Source organism: Lactuca virosa, chromosome 3 (assembly GCF_052849685.1).
Source record: "Lactuca virosa cultivar CGN04683 chromosome 3, Lactuca_virosa_CGN04683_v6, whole genome shotgun sequence".
NCBI classification, from domain to species: Eukaryota; Viridiplantae; Streptophyta; class Magnoliopsida; order Asterales; family Asteraceae; genus Lactuca; species Lactuca virosa.
This window is the reverse complement of record NC_136428.1, coordinates 422,060,879-422,080,415: the sequence shown is the minus strand read 5'-3', so window position 1 is coordinate 422,080,415 and position 19,537 is coordinate 422,060,879. Positions and strand designations below refer to the sequence as shown.

The 19,537-nt window shown below is 36.6% G+C and overlaps 1 protein-coding gene across 1 annotated transcript; it reads left to right on the top strand.

Moving 5' to 3' along the window:
• Nucleotides 1–386: 386 nt before the first annotated feature.
• On the top strand, nt 387–10,685 carry CCT (RNA polymerase II transcription mediator). Its single transcript, XM_079087083.1, has 12 exons — nt 387–677; nt 2,150–2,321; nt 2,412–2,471; nt 2,549–2,654; nt 2,925–3,047; nt 3,146–3,253; nt 3,675–3,824; nt 3,916–4,257; nt 4,353–6,472; nt 6,716–9,193; nt 9,277–9,610; nt 9,718–10,685. Exons 2-12 carry the CDS (start codon nt 2,194–2,196, stop codon nt 10,165–10,167), a joined length of 6,399 nt encoding a protein of 2,132 aa, XP_078943209.1. The 5' UTR covers nt 387–677; nt 2,150–2,193; the 3' UTR covers nt 10,168–10,685.
• The last annotated feature ends 8,852 nt before the right edge of the window (nt 10,686–19,537 follow it).

The window sequence follows — 19,537 nt, the reverse complement described above, 5'->3', positions numbered from 1 at the left end:
TATATTTTAAATATCAACTATGAATCTCTTTTATCTCTTTTACAAAGATACAATCACTTTGTGTAACCCTTAATTAGTTTTCACTAGTTTTGCAATTGGGTCTTTACTCTTTGACCATTCAAATAGTCAAAATACACCAAAGTTATCAAAGGACTATTTAACCATCCACTCAGCACACAAAGAATATTTTTGTTTAAGCATATGCATTTTACTGTTTTATTTTCTCTAAGATGGTTTTAATTAGATAAATAGTTTTCATAATCTCCCCCTCATCTTTACAAAATTTACCATTTCACTCCTATAGTTTGGTCGTCGTCATCATGAAAAAAATTAATAAAAAATAAAAAATAAAAAAGGGTCAAAAGCCCCAATCTCTCTCCCTCTGTATCTAATATATCTCTCTCTATACACACGATTCGTCTTTCTCAAATTTCAAATCCCTAATCTCTTCGACATTTTTATTCGATTATACATATATATCTACATATTTGGCATCTGTAATTCGCATCGCACACTTTACCCTTGTTGATTTCTTGTTCTTGGGCTTCAAAACCCTAGTTTCACTGACAGCCCTCAGAAACCCTAGTTTCCGTTTCTCGAACTACCAACAACTGGGGTTTGCATGTTTCGAACTTGATTTGGGGTTTTTTTCGTAAAGCTTCTGCTTGATTTCAAAGGTATGCTTAAATTTGCTGCCATGTTATGGATTTAATGGGTGTTTTGCTACCGAATTGTTTGTTTTACTTTCGTCGTTTTATGAGTTTACTTTGGAATCCTGGGCATTTAAATTTACTTCTTTTTCAATGTTCTGGTGTATATGAGCTGATATTTTGAGTACACTTAAGAGTTAAGTAAAGCATGAGGATGTTTTAAATTGTTTATACCTGATAGTGTATCACGAGAAATTCGAGGATCACCGTGATCTGATTGATCAGTTGATGTTTTTTGTGTCAATCAGTGACTACGGACTATGAAACTTTGTGTACTAGTAATAAAGAGAATACTTACATGGTTTTTTGTGCTGTTCTTTCTTTATGATGAAATGTTTAACCTTGCCTCTAACCCTAGATCAAATGTCAGGCCACATCCTGTTGTTTGTATCATCAAATGGTTTCTAAACTTGGGTACTGATGTATGGGCTCAAGAAATGAAAAGCTAATGATGCTTGGAGATCTTAAACTACTTGATCAGACAATATTAATTTAGCAATTTTGAATTGAACTTTGTGTGATTATATGGTTATCAGTAACTTGAAACTAAGTCTTAGGGCTTTACTTCATTTAGAAGTTTCCTACATCTTCATAGGAGAAATTGCAGTAAATAGCAACACACTTTCACTTCATTTCTAATTTTGTCATTGGATTGTAAAGTTTGTTAGTAAAACCATCTAGTTTTCGAAAACCTTTTCAAACCATTTAAATTTGTCTACATGTTGTAGGTTTTTTTGTTTGAAATTACCCAACATGATTATATCTGAAAAGTACAATGGTTTAAGTAACAAATTTTAAAATCTAGCGACCAAATTAGAAATAAAGTGACAGTATTTTACCATTTATTGCAAAATTTCCATCTTTTTAATCGAGTTCCGTTAACAAGTACATTGGTCCACGACACGTTGATTGTTAAGCTAGAGATTATGCTTCCCAAATTGGTTTTTCTATTTTATTACTTTCCCATATTGGTTTTTTTCTGTTTTATTTCTTTCTTCCTATTTCTTCTATTTTTCTATTATTCGAGAGGAAAAATTTGCAGGTGCTGCTGATGTTCAAGTCCAGCAAACTTAACCTGAAATTTAGCTGAAAAGTGTAAAAGCAAGTTGTATGCATTACTTTATAGGGCTAAATGCAAGAAGTAGCAATGTACTTTTATCTATTTGTTCAGCATAGCATAACGTCCAACTTTCATTTCTTTCTATCACAACATTGTATTTTCACTTATTTTTTTTTTCTTATTAAGACTTTGTACTTCAAAAAATCTACCCAATTATAGCATTGCCCTTTCATCTTTTTTCTTATTACGACATTGTACTTTGAAAAATCTAGCCAATCATAATTAGGTAGATTATTCAAAGTACAATGATGTAATAGGAAGAAGTAAAAGTAAGATGCTATAATAAATAAATAAAAATTGACTGCTATATTTGTTGCAGTTTATTCAATGTGGGAGACAGTATGCGGGCCATAGTTTATAGAAATGCAAAGGTATCATGCTACCAACTGCACTAGTGCAGTCAATAACAGTGCAGTTGGTGGCTCATTAGGCAGGGATAATACTTCCCGTGCTGAGTCATCTTCCCTTCCAGCTAACTTTCCATTAAATCGGTATGCTTTTAATTTTATTACTATTTTTAGTATGTTCTTAACTTCTCATTATTGAAATGAGTTAAATTATGTTTTATTTTTATTTTCCAGGCGTACTTCACAACTTGCACCATACAAATTGAGGTGTGAGAAAGAACCCCTGAATTCAAGGTAACCTTTTTAATCTTATTTACCTTTTTATATTATTTGTATTTTTTTGTTGACTCTTTTACCCTTCTGTTTGTCAGGCTACCACCACCAGACTTTCACCCTCCAACTGCAAATTGCCCAGAGGAGACACTTACAAAAGACTATGTATTGGGTGGATACAGAGAAACAGTTGAGGGGCTTGAGGTATGCCTTAAAACTTGTTTAAATAATTCATTAGTTATCATTTTATAAAGAACGTCATCTACTCTATTGATAAGGGAAACTTTATGTTATTATTTGTTATCATGAGTAAAGAAATGTAAATACATAGCTATCATGAATTTATGGGCAAAGTATAAAGTATATTTCCTACTTTGTCTTACAGTATCATGCTATTTAGTATTTATAACGATCATATTCATAGCACATTCCATTTCCGATTTATTCATTGTCATTTTGAACTTTGTCTTACAGGAATCAAGAGAGATCTCTTTATCACAGATTCCAACTTTCACAAAGCCTGTCATTTTAAAATGCAAGGAGGCAATTAGAAAATATCACAGAGCAATCAATGAATCTCGTGCTCAAAAACGCAAGGTATAATAAGTAATATTTAATATTACTATTTTTTGCATTTGTTTATTTATTTATATATATTATTTGTAATCTTAAAATTGTATACGTTTGTGTTACAGGCTGGTCAAGTTTATGGAGTTCCTCTTACTGGTAATTTATTGAGTAAGCCTGGTTTTTTTCCAGAACAAAAAGCTAGTGGTGAAGATTTCCGGAAGAAATGGATTGAGGTTTGTCTTTTTAGTATCCATGTGAAGTAAAATACTCTTGGGTAAATTACAAAAACACCCTTGTATCTTTGGTAGTTTTGCGGGTTTAACCACCACTACTTTATCATTTTCCAATCAAACCATAAAAGTTATTAAATTTTATGGTTATATCAGGAAACATAGTAGTATAAGTGGTTAAACTGTAAAATTACCCAAAATATATTGTTAAACCATAAAAGTTATTAAATTTTGATGACATATTATATGTTACTTGACATTTTACCTTCATCTTGTTTAGTGTACATCCATATTGTAATACATTATTGCTCTTCATTTGTTTAAAATCACATTTCAGAACTATATCATTGGGACTTTTGATATATATTTATCAGAAGACATGAAATAGTAACATAATTTGACACTTTTGACCCTTATCCTACAGGGATTATCGCAACAACATAAACGTTTGCGATCATTAGCTGATCATGTTCCTCATGGGTATAGAAGGAAATCACTTTTTGAAGTTCTTATTAGAAACAATGTACCTTTATTAAGGGCAACTTGGTTTATCAAAGTAACTTATCTCAATCAGGTATGGATTAATTAAATCAATACCCAAAACCCTAAACCTTAATCCAAGGGCATTTTTGTCATTTTCTTTTTTTCTTCAAAAACTGTTGCAGGTTCGGCCTGGGTCTTGTACGTCTTCCGGTTCGCCTGACAAGACTCGGTTTTTGCGGTCAGATCAGTGGACGAAGGATGTTATTGAGTATTTACAGTATCTTTTGGATGAATTTGTTTCAAAAAATAATTCCCATTCTACCCTTCACCTGAAGGACCGGTCTCCTCAGTTTGCTTATGGTGGTGGGGTCCAGCATAAGAACGATGTGTTGGCGGTTGTTGATGGTGAGGAGCCGTCTGTGCATTTTAAATGGTGGTATGTGGTGAGGATTATACAGTGGCATCATGCTGAAGGGTTGCTTTTGCCTTCTTTGATTATCGATTGGGTTCTCAATCAGTTGCAGGTATTCTACTTTAGTAGTGTCTGTTAGATAGTGATAGTGTTTCCATTCCATCTCTGATTCCATAATTAATAACACACCATTTTGATCACTTTCAGGAGAAGGAATCACTGGGGACACTACAACTACTATTACCAATCATATATGGTGTCATAGAAACAATCATCTTATCTCAAAACTATGTGCGTACACTTGTCGCAATCGCAATCCGTTTCATCCATGAACCCTCACCCGGAGGATCCGACCTTGTGGAAAATTCCCGTAGGGCCTACACCATGTCCGCCCTAATCGAAATCCTCCGATACCTAATCCTCGCAGTCCCCGACACTTTCGTTTCCCTAAACTGCTTCCCTTTACCACCTTCAATCCTCTCAAATCCCACCACCGACAATAACTCCTTAATCACAAGGGTCAAACCCGCCACATCTTCTGAACTTCAGGGACCATTTTCGTCAATCGAAACTCTCGTGTACTCCATTCAGAAATGCACGATGAATCTCGCGAGAGCTGCGAGGCCAGGGTACCCGGGGCATAATGTTGCGAAATCGGTTCGTGAACTGGATAAAGCTGTTACACATGGGGATATTGTTAACGCGTATAAATGTTTGTTTGAGGATTTTAATGATGAGAATGTTGATAAAAGGTGGATGGCTGATGTCAGCGCGAGTCTACAGTCGTCTCTGAAATGGGTCGGAACGGTGAACTCGGCGTTTGTGTGTTCGGTTTTTTTTGTGTGCGAGTGGGCCACATGTGATTTTCGGGATTCCAGGAATGCCCCTGTTGAAGGTGTGAAGTTCAGTGGCAAAAGAGACTTTTCACAGATATATATCGCCACCAGGATTCTCTCGATGAAAATGAGAAACAAGAGAAGAAAAGTCAAAGATTTGTCTCGTTTCTTTCAGAGTCCGGGCCCGTTGCATGATGTTATTGTCTGTTGGCTTGATCAACACCAGGTTCAAAATGGAGAAGGGTTTAAACGGGTTCAGTTATTGATAACCGAGTTGACTCGATCGGGTATTTTTTACCCTCAAGCATATGTGAGAGAGCTTATTGTTAGTGGGATCATGGGTAAGAACGACAATTTACTTGACATTGAAAGGAAAAGGAGACATTATAAGCTCTTGAAACATCTTCCTGGGTCTTATGTTCAAGATTCACTAGAAGAAGCACAGATTGCTGATGTGTCGCTTATCTCTGAAGCCATGCAGATTTATACAAACGAAAGGCGGCTTTTACTTCATGAAAATGTTATTACCACAAATGGAAAAAACAATCATAAGTTTGGTAGAATACCTTCGCCGAAAAATGTCAAGATTGAAGAAGTAATGGCTTCGATTTCGGTTCTCCTCCACTTTCCGAATTCCAACGGAAACGGAATTGATGATTCCCATGGTGTAAAAAGGCCCGTTGGGCCGGTAGTTAGCGAAGGACCAACACCTGGATGTGAAGAATGTAGAAGAGCCAAGAGACAAAAAGTTGAAGAAAAGAGCCCGTTTCTTCATTTGTCAGATGATGAGGATATTTGGTGGGTTAGAAAAGGTGGTGTTACTGTTAAACCCATGGATTCTTTCCGGGTTGACCCGCCCGTGAAACCCATAAAGCAACCCACAAGAGGGAGACAAAAAATCGTGAGGAAAACCCAAAGTCTCGCCCAATTAGCAGCTGCTAGAATTGAAGGTAGTCAAGGGGCATCCACTAGTCATGTATGCGACAGTAGAGTAAACTGCCCTCATCATCGAAATGGCACCGATGTCCCTAAACCACCAGATTCCGTCGGAATCACCAATTCTGCCGGAATCAGTAATTCCAGAGACATTTCTTCGATCGGGAAAGTAATTAAACGGATCCCATTAGATGAGAAGAGGGTTATTGTTGTTTGGTTGATGGGTATTGTGAAACAACTCGTTGAAGAGGCCGGAAAGGTGACTGATTCCGGACCAAAATCCGGTCAGTTTGGCCGGAATCTACCGGTTGTTGATGATAAAGGGTTGGGAAAATGGAAACTTGGTGAAGATGAATTATCTAATATACTGTATTTGATGGATGTTTGTGATGATTTGGTTTCTGCTGCTAGATTTCTTGTTTGGTTGTTGCCTAAGGTTCATGTCAATCCGATTCCTACTGTTCATGGAGGGAGGAATGTCATGATTGTTCCAAGGAATGTTGAAAACCAATTGTGTGCAGTTGGAGAGGCGTATATTTTATCATCTCTTAAAAGGTTTGCAGCTCTTACTTTTATTTAATTCTGTCTTATAGGCTTATAGCATAGCATCCTACTTTCATTTCTTCTATTACAACACTTTACATTCTGTTATTTCTCCTTTTTAACAATCCACCCAATTATAGCATTCCACTTTCCAATTTTTTGCTTTAATATGACCATTCGAATGACAATAATATAAACAAGATGATTTTTTCAAAGTACATATAGCTATAATGATATGGAATGTTATTATTTCAGGTATGAAAACATCCTTGCTGCAGCTGATCTCATTCCGGAAACTTTAACCGCGATGATGCATCGAGCATCACTAGTCATGTCTTCCAATGGCCGTCTTTCCGGTTCCCCATCTTTAATCTTTTCCCGCCAAATGTTAAAAAAATACGCTGACGTGGCAACCGTCATTGACTGGTCAAAGACCTTCAAAACAACATCCGATAAAAGACTCATCATGGAACTCGAATCCGGCCGATCATCAGACGGCGAGTTTGGTTTCCCACTCGGTGTCCCGGCCGGAATCCAAGATTTCGACGAGTTCCTCCGCCAAAAAATCACCGGAATTCGTATTTCCAGAGTTGGTTTGGGCATGCGTGACACCGTCCAAAGACTTATAGACGAAAACATCCCTTCATTTTACGGTCAAGACAAAAAGTCAACCTTCCCGGTCAAACGACCCGTGGATGACGGGTACCCGATAGCCCAACAAGTCGTAAAAGGGTTGTTAGATTGCATGAGACAAACGGGCGGGGCAGCCCAAGAAGGCGACCCGACTTTAGTTGCCTTTGCGGTTTCCGCAGTCGTAACTAATGTCGGACAAGTGATTGGTAAAATTACCGAAATAACCCCGGCGAGTTGTTTATTTGCAAGACATATATTAAAGATTCATTTGACGATTTTGTCCCTACTAAAGGACGCATTAGGTGAACGACAAAGTCGAGTGTTCGAAATCGCCCTTGCAACAGAAGCTTCTTCTGCACTTTCCCAAGTATTTACCCCTCCGAAAGCTTCCCGTGGTCAACTACAGCTTTCCCCCGATACCCGTGATCCAGGGGTAAATTCGTCCAACGAAAAAACGTATTCCAAACCTGCTAAAACAACCGGTGCGATTTCCGCTCTTGTTATTGGGGCGGTTCTTCAGGGGATTGCGAGTCTTGAAAGAATGGTGACTGTTTTTAGACTGAAAGAAGGGCTGAATGTGATTCAGTTTGTTAGGTCAACACGGTCAAACTCGAATGGAAATGTCCGGTCAACGCCAGTCAACGATTCGAAAATTGATAATTTGGTTGAAGTTTCGGTTCATTGGTTCCGTGTTTTAATCGGTAACACCAGAACCGTTTCCGACGGGTTCATAGTCGAACTTTTGGGTGAATCTTCCATAATTGCCCTTACAAGAATCCAAAGAATGCTTCCGGTCAACTTAGTCTTCCCTCCCGCATTTGCCATTTTCGGGTTTTTAATATGGAAACGGTTCATTCTAAACCCGAATGTCATCACCCGTGACAACATCACACAGTTATTCCAATCTTTAACCTCTGGAATCACTGATGCCATCAAGCATTTACCTTTCCGTGACGTATGCCTCCGTGAATGTTCAACATTATACGATCTTGTAGCCTCGGACCCCACCGATTCTGAATTCGCAGCATTCCTCGATTCCAACGCCCCAAAAGTTTCCGCGTTTGTCCCGTTGCGTGCCCGGGTCTTTTTAAACTCCATCATTGATTGTCAATTACCTCCAGAATTGGTGAATCCGGAGGATGCGAGTCGTGTTTCCGGACATTCTGAGTCGCTTCTCGAAAAACTCGTACACATTCTTGATACTTTACAACCTGCGAAGTTTCATTGGCAATGGGTCGAACTTAGACTATTGTTAAACGAACAGGCTTTAATTGAAAAAATGGAAGGTCGTGATGCTTCTTTGGTTGAAGCTTTGAACTCTTTTTCACCAGATGGGACTTCTGAGAATGAAAATAATTTCATTCAAATGGTGTTGACCCGGCTTTTGGTCAGACCCGATGCGGCCCCACTTTTTTCAGAAGTAGTCCACCTTTTGGGGAGATCTTTAGAAGATGAAGTTTTACTACAAGCTAAATGGTTTCTCAGAGGACATGATGTTTTATTTGGGAGGAAGTCGATTAGACAAAGGTTAATTAATATAGCCGATAGTAAAGGGCTTTCGACTAAACCCCAGTTTTCGAAACCGTGGGGTTGGTGTAATGGAAGTAATTCCATTCCGGGGTTGAAGAAAGGGAATCAGAAACGCAAGTTTGAGGTTGTCGAAGAAGGGGAAGTGGTGGAAGACGGGAACGGAATCGAAACGAAACGGAATACGAATATTGAAGCATTTGTGGTTACGCAACAGAATGTGACGGAAAGGGCTTTGGTGGAATTATTGCTTCCGTGTATTGATGAAAGTTCGGAGGATTCACGGGTTACGTTTGCAGGTGATTTGATTAAACAGATGAATGAGATTGAGCAACAGATAAGCGGGGTTACAAATGGAGCGAATAAACAGGCCGGAATGGCTGTTTCCGGAGCTGAGGGTCCGGTGAGTAAAGCGAATACAAGGAAGGGAATCAGAGGCGGGAGTCCGGGATTAGCGAGACGGAATCCACCACCCGTTGAAGTGATTCTACCTTCACCTTCGGCTTTGAGGTCTTCCATGTCGTTGCGTTTACAGTTGCTGTTAAGACTGCTTCCTGTAATCTGTGCTGATGGGTAAGTTTTTTATTTTATTTTTTTATTTATTTATAACTTAAATATGTTGATTGAATCTTAATCTTATGTGTTTGAATGTTTAGGGAGCCATCATCACGTAGCATGAGGCACATGCTAGCTTCAGTGGTCCTTCGTCTACTTGGAAGCAGAGTTGTACATGAAGATGCAGATCTTTCTAGCCCAGCTTCAAGATTTTCCATCAAGAGAGAAGTGGAGTCCATGATCGAATCATCTGGGACCGTTGATCTTGGTGGAAGTCTTTTTGACCGTTTATTATTGGTGCTGCATGCACTCTTGAGTGGGTGTCAGCCACACTGGATGAAACCCAAAACTCTCTCCAAGTCCACCATTGAAGCCACCACCACCACCACAACCACCACAAATTTATATGATCGTGAAGCCGCCGAAAGCTTGCAGGTATAAATAAATCTATAAACAAAAAATAGCAACCTACTTTTGTTTATTTACTTGTTATAACTTATAAATAAATATTAATATTAATATATTGATAAAAAATGGTGCAGAATGAGCTGGACAACATGCAACTTCCGGAAGCGGTGAGGTGGCGGATACAAACTGCAATGCCATTCGTTTTCCCCTCCTTAAAGTTCACAATCTCCTGCCAGCCACCAAACATCCCTTTGTCAGCCATCACCTCTCTCCAACCACCCGTACCTGTACCCGCTTCTGGAACCATCCGGAACATGCCATCACGAGCCACCTCAAACGGTCCAACAAAACCCACCAAACCCATACCCCCACCCATACCCTCATCACAACCCGACCCGGATACCGAAATCGACCCGTGGACCCTTCTAGAAGACGGAGCCGGGTCAGGCCCATCTTCCATAAATGGATCCGCAATCGCGGGGACGGATCACGCGAATCTGAAAGCGTCCACCTGGCTCAAGGGTGCAGTGAGGGTCCGGAGGATGGACCTCACTTACATCGGTGCTATAGATGATGACAGCTGATTACACCACACCTCCCAAAAAGTCAAAAAGTCAAACCCTGTGAAATTATCATTTTGGGGTTGTGGCCTGCGAAAAGGCATGGATGGGTAGGCGGGCACGTGGGGGTTTTATGACAGACAAAACACACAAAAATACATTCGATGGCTAACCTAACCGTGTGGTTGGTGGTTGGGAGATTTGTTGTAAATATAGAGGGAAATGATTCGAAAAATGATATGTCAAGTTTGTTTTGTTGTTGGGGGGTATTTTAGGAAATAATATTTTACAACAAGGGTCTTTTCAGTTTTCACAACACACTTGTGTATTATTATTATTATTATTGGTTACTCATGGAGTATCGTGGAAGGTTATAAATCCTTTTTCTTCCATCGATGCTGTCGAATCTAGACTCTAGAGCGATAAACTTATAGACTTGTATCTCGTCTAGTGAAAGTTGTACTTTTCTTTGGATTTCGACTTTTATTTTTTGCTCTAGATGTTTTACATGAAAGTGGATATTGATGTATGTTTTAGTTAAATGTTATGTATTGTTCATCAAAATGTTGAAAGGCCTCAATTTTGTTTTATTTAAGGGTCAAGATTAATCAATCGTGATTAATATGTATTCTATCATGTTCAAGAGTGATTTATATGTCTTTAATGAGAAGTATATAACAGTCGCTAATGATAAATAAAGGTAATTGTATCAAATAAGAAACGGCTCCCGATAAACCCTCGCGGGAAAATCTACCTAGATCGTTTTCATTTGGGTCAAATGATCTTCACAGAATCTTCATAAAAAATACCAAAAGATTAGGTTAATCGTTTTATGTTATAAATTTGAAGCGAGATGAGGTGGACGAGATCACAGAGCTTAAGAAGGAGTCCAAGAATGATGGAATCGATTTTCAATCAAAGTTTACTAACACGACTGACAATGCTATCGATCTTGATCTAGTCGACGTCTTGTACATTGAATCAGGTAACATAAAGATTTTGTTTTTTTGTTTATGTACATTTGTAATTAGGGTTTTTTCGTTGAGGGTTTTTGAGAAATTAGGGTTTGTTTGTTGATTGTCGGTAAAAATGAAGTTGGTTGACAAGTATTTGGTACTAAATGACAGTGTTTTGTGAAATTAGGTTTTGTTTTCAATTTTTTTGTTGTTAAGTGATATGGTCTTGACTGTGAATGATTTGGTGCGTATGAATGTGTATTATATGAGTCAATATTCTGTGTGGAATGCAAATATATGCAAATATGATTTAAAGAGTATGATTGAAAGAGTATGTGATGGAGATATATGCAAATATGATTTAAAGAGTATGATTTAAAGAGTATGTGATGGAGTTGTTGACCAACGTATCTCTTGATGATTAAGAAGGATGTAAACAATTATGCAATAGATTAAGAAGAATGTAGACAATTGAGCATCTTAAAAGTGAAATTGTTGATATTTGTTATGCATTAGGGTAGATTTATTCATCTATGAGTATATGGAATCATTAGGATGATTAAACTGGAAACATAAAATATGTAAAGGATAAAATGATATATGGTAAATGTGACATCTCCATTTTCACGGCCAGAAAAGACCGATTTTGTTTATGCTTTATAAAAATCAGAGTACCTCTTTTAATAAAAATGTTGCGGAATTTGTTCCCAGAAAAACATGATAAATACGTTATCAAATCATTTCCGAAGAAATGTATTTCATTCATTTTCAAAACATTGGGATGTCATCGTCAATACAGAAACATAAGCATAAACAGAACTTACATTCATTTACACTAGTGATCTACATCTCTTTTAAATCTCTCAGTTTAAAGTAGCTTCATATCGACACCTGTGATACAAATAAGCTTGAGTGGGTCAGGTTGGGAAACCTGGTGAGTACATAGGGTTTTCAACCCACAATAATATAATTATTATGTTTAAACAATCAAACAATCAACCCAATTACCCATCCCCATTTTCTTCATTTAATATTCCCTAAAGAATTATCTTAAGGGTCATCTCCTATGTCGTATTTACCTCTCATCTTTTTACATCACATTTCCTTATATGCTCGTTCCTAAGGCATGAATACGTAGTTACAACGTCGCCTGAACTCGTAATTCATAGTAAGGGTTAGAGTATCATCACATGAATATACAGTCACAACATCACCTGGACTCGTAATTCATCACCTACAGGTTATAAGTCTGCTGGTGTTTCCACGGGTTGTCTAGAATAGTCCGTGGTCGCCATCTATACTCTAGTAGATGACTACATCTCCAAATTGTCGGACAAGGTTATAGTATCTTTCATCCTACATCACCGATTCATCATCACCTATCCATCACCTAATTATCATCACCTTCCTATCATCACCTATCTCTCATCATTTTATTTCATCACACACCAACTATTTCATCTACCCATGTTTTATCCCAACATATTTGTAGATATAAAATAAATATATATTTAAATCATTTAAAACATGTATAAAATCATTCATCCATCATAGACAGCAAGTATTAAGATAATATGCACACATAGCACGTAATTTATATAAAATACTTCATATCTATGTGTAAGATGAAAGGGACCATGCACTCACTTGAAAAGGTGGTGATTCCGAACTCAGACAGCGCTTCGCTTCTAAAAAAATAATTTCCTTCGACGAAACGTAGTATTATTACCACTAGAGTTTAGTCTATTATTCGTCGAGACTAATTAATAGTCTAGCTATTATTACTATTATATAAGCGTTAAAAAAAATACTTATATAACCCATAATAATAGCCCAAGTACTTATTATAAGTTCCTAATAACGCTACTATAATTAAATAAACGATATATTAAAAATAGCGTAGGCGTAGCTCACTTACAACGGGTTTTATAGAAAACCGGGGTTTGCTTGGAGCAGCGTTCCCGAGCCGAAAAGCTCTTCTTCTCGGAGCCGTCGAGCACTCCGGGGCTTTTGCCTCGTGCTAGGGAGGTTCCCTAGGCTTTTCGGGGGGTTTCGGGGCTAGAGAGAGGTTCTAGAGAGAGAGTAAAGAGAAGAAAGAATGGGAAAGGTGTGAAGAAAATGAGGGTGCGAGTGATTCTATTTATAGGGTGAAAAATGGCTGAACTTGGTGCCACATGTCACCATCTAGTGGCAAGACTTGGGGAGAAAGCAATGGCCAAGATTGTGCCACATCACCCATTTTCGCACAGCACACTTCCGACTTCTAAAATCCGTAACTTTCACATACGACCTCCGTTTTTGACGTTCTTTATATCCACGCGTAGGTAAAAATAAGATCTACAACTTTCATTTTGACTCCATCGGCTAATTCTCGACCGATCTTAAATTTAACAGGACGAGGAGATTATACTGTTAAATGTCCGCGTAAAATTCATAACTTCTACATACAGACTTTGTTTTCGTCTGTCTTTTTACCGTTGAGTTCCTATTAATGAGATCTTCAATTCTCATTATTGTTGTGTAGGCCAAAAACCGCTCGAACTAAAATTCGAGTTTCGGGCCGTGCACTGCTATGCCAAATCTTAGAAAATTCATAACTTCCTTATACGGAGTCAGATTTGGGCGTTCTTTTTTTGTATGTTCTCGGTTTAATGTATACTACAACTTTTATTTAGATCACTAAGGCTAAAAAGTCCTTTATCAAAAATTCAGTATTTACGTCTCCCGGTGTCGTGCCGGTTTTGCCGTAAAACTTCGACGGACCATAACATCTTCATTATAACTCGGATTTCGGCGTTCTTTATATGTACGGAACCCTTGAGACATATTCTACAACTTGGTTAAGATTATTTATTCTAAATAATCTTTTGTATTATCTCTAAATTGACTAGCCCAGATCTACGGGCGTTACAGTAAATCATTATTGTTTCAAACTAATAAATTGTTTTCTATGATTAATATTGAAAACTGTTTTCCTTTTAGGCCCATACTTTGAGATTAGAAAATTGTTATTGAATGAAGAAGTATGCGCCTATGAATGTGTATTCATTTTTGAATATATGCGCGTATGAATGTGTATTCATTTCTAAGTCAAAATTCTGTATTGATTTCAACATATAATAGGTAAAGGAGTGCATGGTATGTGGTAAATGTATTTTGGTATGTATTAAATTTTGTTTGCTAAAAGGTAATAATTTTTTTATACATGCAGAATAAAATCAATGTTGAGTATTCAAAACTGTTTTCCTCTTAGGCCAATACTTTGATATTATAAAAGAAGTAATTAATGAAGAAGTGTGCTCGTATGAACGTGTTGTAAAGGAGTCAAAATTCTGTAATGAGCATGTTAACATTGAATGTGTATTCATTTCTGATTATATGAAATCATGCATAAATGTTAGAACATATAATATGTAAAGGAGTGCATGGAATGTGGTAAATCTAGTGTGGTATGTCTTAAATGTTGTTTGCTAAAAGGTAATAATATTATATACATGAAGAATATTCAAAACTGCTATTCTAGTAATCCAACACGTTGACATTAGAAAAACAAATAATGTGTGAAGAAGTTTACTTCTATAATTTGTTTGTAAAATGTAAGATTGATTATGATGATAACAATGTACAGGTTCATCAAGTGTCTGTGTACTTGAAGGAAAGAATGCTATGATGAATGTAAAAGACTAACAATGGAAAAGCAAAGAAGAATGACAGCAGTGATGATGATTTTGTTGAGAGAAAAAATAAGATGGAATCTGAAAAGAATGATAACAAAATGAAAAGGAAAAGGGTTGAAAAGATTGTTAGGGATAAAAAGGTTAATGTGAAAGGGAAAAAAGTAATTGGATGTGAGGATAAATGTAAAGAAGGGAAGGTAGGAACATAATTTCAAAGGTTGAGTACTCGTATGTCTCCAAACTCGTTGTATCTAGCAATTAAAAGTTTGTCAAAAAATCAGCGAGAAATGGTACGCAATATGGGTTTTGGATTTTTTTCTGGGTATGAAGATTGATACACTACCAGGAAAGCTAGCATATTTTGTTGTAAATAGCTTCACAACTAGTTCGTGCTCAATAAGGGTTAAAAGTGGTGAAATGGCCATAACAAACGAGACAATTGAAGCTATGTTTAGACTTCCGAATAAGGGTTTGGATTTTAAGACACTGGATGAATGTGATAAGAATGATCCGTTGCTTGAGGCTTGGAAAGGACTATATGGGAAGGGAAATTATTATAATGGGAACTATTTGAAGAATATAAGGAAAACAGATGTTGCGGATGAGATGTTTAAGCTGAATTTCTTGACTTTATTCATTAACACTTTTGCTGAAACAGAGACGATGGGGTCTTGTAGAATTAATTTTATTGAAAGGTTAATTCAATGCAAAGATGTGTCAAGTATTAACTGGTGTGAGTACATAGTAGACTGTTTAGAAAAAAAACAAGAATAAATGGAGGCCAAACGACAAAAACTACTACTTCACAGGACCTCTTGCGTTTCTAATGGTATGATATGCAATAATAATTTCATGTGTTAAATATTGTTACCAATAAAATTCAATTTTAATGAAAAATTATGTAATGCAATTGTGCAGATGGCGTATGCAGACAGAGTGATATGTGAAGATGTAAATCTGCAAATGTATAGACCATTCATCACAGAAATTGATTAAAGTAAATTAATATAATTTTTTATTTAATTAATTATATATATATTGATTGGCTGAAATTTGTCCCCATGTTCTCACTTATAAAAGTTTTTCACATGAACTTATATATATATATATATATATATATATATATATATATATATATATATATATACTTCATGTCTACATAGAATACCTACTACCATAATGTTTATAAGTCTTATAAAAACTCGGGTGTTATAACTCACCCATCCTTTTAAGAAAATATTGTCTTGCGAATATTTTATGTCAAAAGATAAGATTTTTTGGCCTTAACTCCCTTCCGCTTCTAAAAACCAAATTGGTCCCATAAGGGTACCTTCCAAAATTGCATAAGGGGGTTATCTTCATTTCGTGATAGTCCCAGCTTCATCCTCTTTACCATCATGTCATCACATTACTTCATGTTTTCACTTAGAAAACGCACTTTTCTAACTTCATAGAAATAGCAATATGGTATTATTTCGGTCCCACCGATATTTAACATGTTGGATTAGATTGGAAAACTCTCAATTCATGGAGATCGAATGGGGTTATAATTTTCAACATGTTCATAAATAGTTGAACTCAAACTTAACTCAACTAAATTCATTGTCACCCTAATCATAACACACCATATTTTAAGGCAAGGAAATTATTAATCCCATTTCGAATAAGCTTGAGATCGATATTACATGCAGATTTTGGGGAGAGGTAATTCAATGAAGTGATTCGTACACAACAATTTTTCTCTATACACAACAATTTGTTTATGTTTTATATGATTGTAAAATACAATCTTGTAAAACATAAATTGTTGTGTATTAAGAAAAACCATTGTCTACAAATCAACTTCCATTATATGACCCAATGTCAAAGTTAATGGAAATAAAACAATTCTTATCAATTAAAGTCTTAAAGGAGTATCATTTAGACCATTTCTGAAAATCGAACCGGTCGTCTTACCAAAAAAACGGATGACGTCATTACTACATCATAATTGAATATATAATTATAATAAATACACGGTATATAAAAGAACATCTAAAATTAAAATACCAATAAAATTTAAATAAAAAACTTATGTTCCATTATCAATTTTTTACTTTATAATAGAGGTGAAACAAAAAAGGGAAAATGACACAAACGCCCTACAAACTTTCTAGGGTTTACTCATTTAGTCCATAAAGTTTTTGTCGGGCTTTATGGGTCCTTAAACTAAGATATGACCTGCTCTTTTAGTCTCTGTCAACCTATAATAGCTAGGGGCGTTCACGGTCCGGTTTTTTCGGTTTTTAGGTCAAACTGAAGCCAAACCATTAGTAACGGTTTTTGTCAAGCAAAAACCGAAGCCGAACCGTTGAAAATTTAAAACTGAACCAAACCAAACCGTTACTAACGGTTTGGCTCCGGTTTGGTTTCATAGTTTGGGCTTTTTAGGCCAATTTTAGTCGAGTCATTAGACTAATTTAGTAAAAAAAACTGCATAATTAAAGCTATTAAAACAACTAAAATTTTGCCATAAATTGTTAAAAAAAACTGCAGTATTAAAGCTGTCAAAACAGCAAAAAAACTGCCAAAACAGTAAATAAAAAGCAATAAATGAAAACATCAAATATTGTTCCATTACATCAAACATTAGACTAATACACGCAACCATTACATCAAACATTCAGAACTGTAAATCTCTGTGAAACTATGTAACCGTGAATCTGTGATGGAGCTGTGAAACCGTGAATCTGTGAATCTGATAAAAACGAATCAATTAAAATATATAACGAATTTTATTAGAATAAATAACAATTTTGATCAGAACTATCAATCAATAAAAACGAATTTCATCAATGGATTATCAGTTAAATATAGGAAACAAAACAATCACTTGAGTGTGTGATCCTGTGAACTCGATATCAACATAGAGTTTCAAAATATTCTTCACATGATACTGAACAGAGAGTTGGTGCCCCTCAAAAAGTGTACTGGTAGCAGAAGATGAGCCACTGCACACACACACACAAGTAAAAATACATAAATACCCTTTGTAAGCAAATAACATAAGATGACAGAATTAACAAATAATTTGATAAATACCTCCGAGGCATCCAAAAATTCAAGACTTCAACCATTTTGGCTCTTAATTAAGGGTTCCTAATGTACTCTGGACTTGCCATGAACATGATAATCAAGTTCATAAAATCATCCTGCCAAAGAAAAAGACCAATGGTTGGTTAACCAGAACTTGTTGTTTCTTGAGTATCTTACTTGAAATCCAAACGAGATAAGAGTATCTTACTTGAAATCCAAACGAGAACCATAAAAGACATATTTAGGGTCAATTTTGTCTTTCTTTGTTGAATTTGTATCCACGAAAGGTTCACATAATCGAAGCATAACAACACTAAGGTTCACAAACATGCATGAACTTGCAGAAGAGATAGGATCAACCTATCACCAATCACAAATTATCCAATATTAATAAAACTTTCACCTAGATAGATAAATTATGACTTTATGGTCTAAAAAGTTTTTTTACCTGTATATGAGCCATTGATGCATTTTTGTTGAAGACGAGCTCTAGATATGAGCACTTGAGCACAGTCCCTCTTAAATCCTCATACAACTCCTAAGTGAAATCTAAAATAGGACACTGTTAATTTCTTAGCTTGATTTACAACTAACTCCATCTGAGCCCTAACTGATTTATCTTTCATATTAGTCGACAGTTGATTCGGAGCAAACTTGTATGCATTTGAGTATATTAATCAGATTATCAAAAATACATTTGATCATAAGTTAGAGCTCAGATTAAAATTAAAAAAAAATCAAAGGATTTGTTCAGAAAGGAAGAACAAGAAGCGAACCTGCAAACGGAGCCGGAGGCGGAGTTGTAGCAGGCAAGGTGTCGAGATATAGTCAGAGTTGCTGCAATGGAGGAGTCGAGGTGTAGTCGAAGGTATGCAATTATGCACAATCAGTTTACGTCCAGATAAGTGAAGAAGAAGTGTTGAACGACGAAGGGGAAACGACTTCGAGTCTTCTGAGGAATGAGGCTGCGTCTTTTGCGATTAGGTTAAGAGAAAGTGAGGAACAATCAAACAACCTAATTCTATTTGGACTGGACTCTGGGATTAGGACATAGGTACTTCTCATTTTTCAATTGGAGTTAAACCAGTATTGGGCTAGTTTTGGGCTGTGGTAATTAAAATATTAAATGTTGTGGGTTTAAATTTTATTATTTATAAATAACAATTAATATGTAATACAATAAAATAAAATTACATATAAAAAACTAAATAATATATATATATATATATATATATAAATCTTACGGTCCGGTCCGGTTTTTAGACGGTTTGAAATTTTAAAAACCGTAAGCCAAACCGTTCACTACGGTTTGAAAAGTTCGAAACCGCAAGCCAAACCGTAAAGAAAAATTCCTTGCCGGAGAACCGAGCCGTGGAGGAGCCACTGCCCTCGGTTGAAGTCCGCTGCCACCACTTCTTTTTCTTCTCTTCTTTCGCTAGCCCCACCTGCCGTTACGCCATCGCTGCCGCTATCTCCAGCCAATATCGTCGTTGTGCGTTTCCGTGAAAATAAAGGGTTGCCGGTTCTCGTGGATAGTTCAGTTGAAGGTGTTGTGGTGTCCGTGGGTTGTTGTCCCACCGTGAGCCGCTGCCACATGCCAAGATCGTCGGTGGCGCCACCACTGTTGCCGCCGTTTTGTGCTTCTGTCGTCGCCAACTGCCACCAGGAGGGTGGCTGGATCCGCTT

Excerpts from the sequence above, each read along its gene's own strand:
- CCT (XM_079087083.1), top strand. The coding sequence starts at position 2,194 with ATGCAAAGGTATCATGCTACCAACTGCACTAGTGCAGTCAATAACAGT. Across the intron at positions 2,472-2,548 it reads AAAGAACCCCTGAATTCAAG|GCTACCACCACCAGACTTTC; the intron begins GTAACCTTTTTA and ends TCTGTTTGTCAG. Across the intron at positions 3,254-3,674 it reads TCCGGAAGAAATGGATTGAG|GGATTATCGCAACAACATAA; the intron begins GTTTGTCTTTTT and ends CTTATCCTACAG.